Source organism: Ogataea angusta (assembly GCF_019207475.1).
Source record: "Ogataea angusta isolate 61-244 chromosome Unknown 61-244_NODE_1442_length_365_cov_292.732639, whole genome shotgun sequence".
Lineage (NCBI taxonomy): Eukaryota > Fungi > Ascomycota > Pichiomycetes > Pichiales > Pichiaceae > Ogataea > Ogataea angusta.
In genome coordinates this window covers 1-365 of record NW_025065277.1, presented here as the reverse complement: position 1 = coordinate 365, position 365 = coordinate 1, and the positions used below count along the sequence as shown (strand labels likewise).

The 365-nt window shown below is 37.3% G+C and overlaps 1 protein-coding gene across 1 annotated transcript; it reads left to right on the top strand.

Moving 5' to 3' along the window:
• Positions 1–35: 35 nt before the first annotated feature.
• On the top strand, positions 36–365 carry KL928_005442 (uncharacterized protein; the record flags this gene model as incomplete). Its single annotated transcript, XM_043206249.1, has 1 exon — positions 36–365. A coding segment is annotated over one exon (330 nt), but the record flags the coding sequence as incomplete, so codon positions are not given.

Sequence of the window (365 nt, the reverse complement as noted above, 5' to 3'; positions counted from 1 at the left end):
ACTATCTGATACATAGTCACAATATTGAAGGAAGAATGACTGTAGACATTACACTTATCAAAACAAAGTTTCAACAGGTTATGAGCCCTGCGAGCGCTTTTTGGGCGACCAACTCATTTAACGATGATGATAAGCTTATGTCAGCTGCAAATTTTATGCGTTGGAAAACAAAGTTCACAAATACTTTAAATTCATTTGAACCATCAGTTGTTGACTATATTCAAACCGGTAGTATACCTTTTTCCCTCGAACAGTGTGGAGGTAACGAACAAGTTATTGAAATTCAAACTGCTTATGACCAACTCCTGTTATTCTGGGTACACACCTCAGTGTCACAACCAGTAAAGAATCTGATTAGTCAGGAT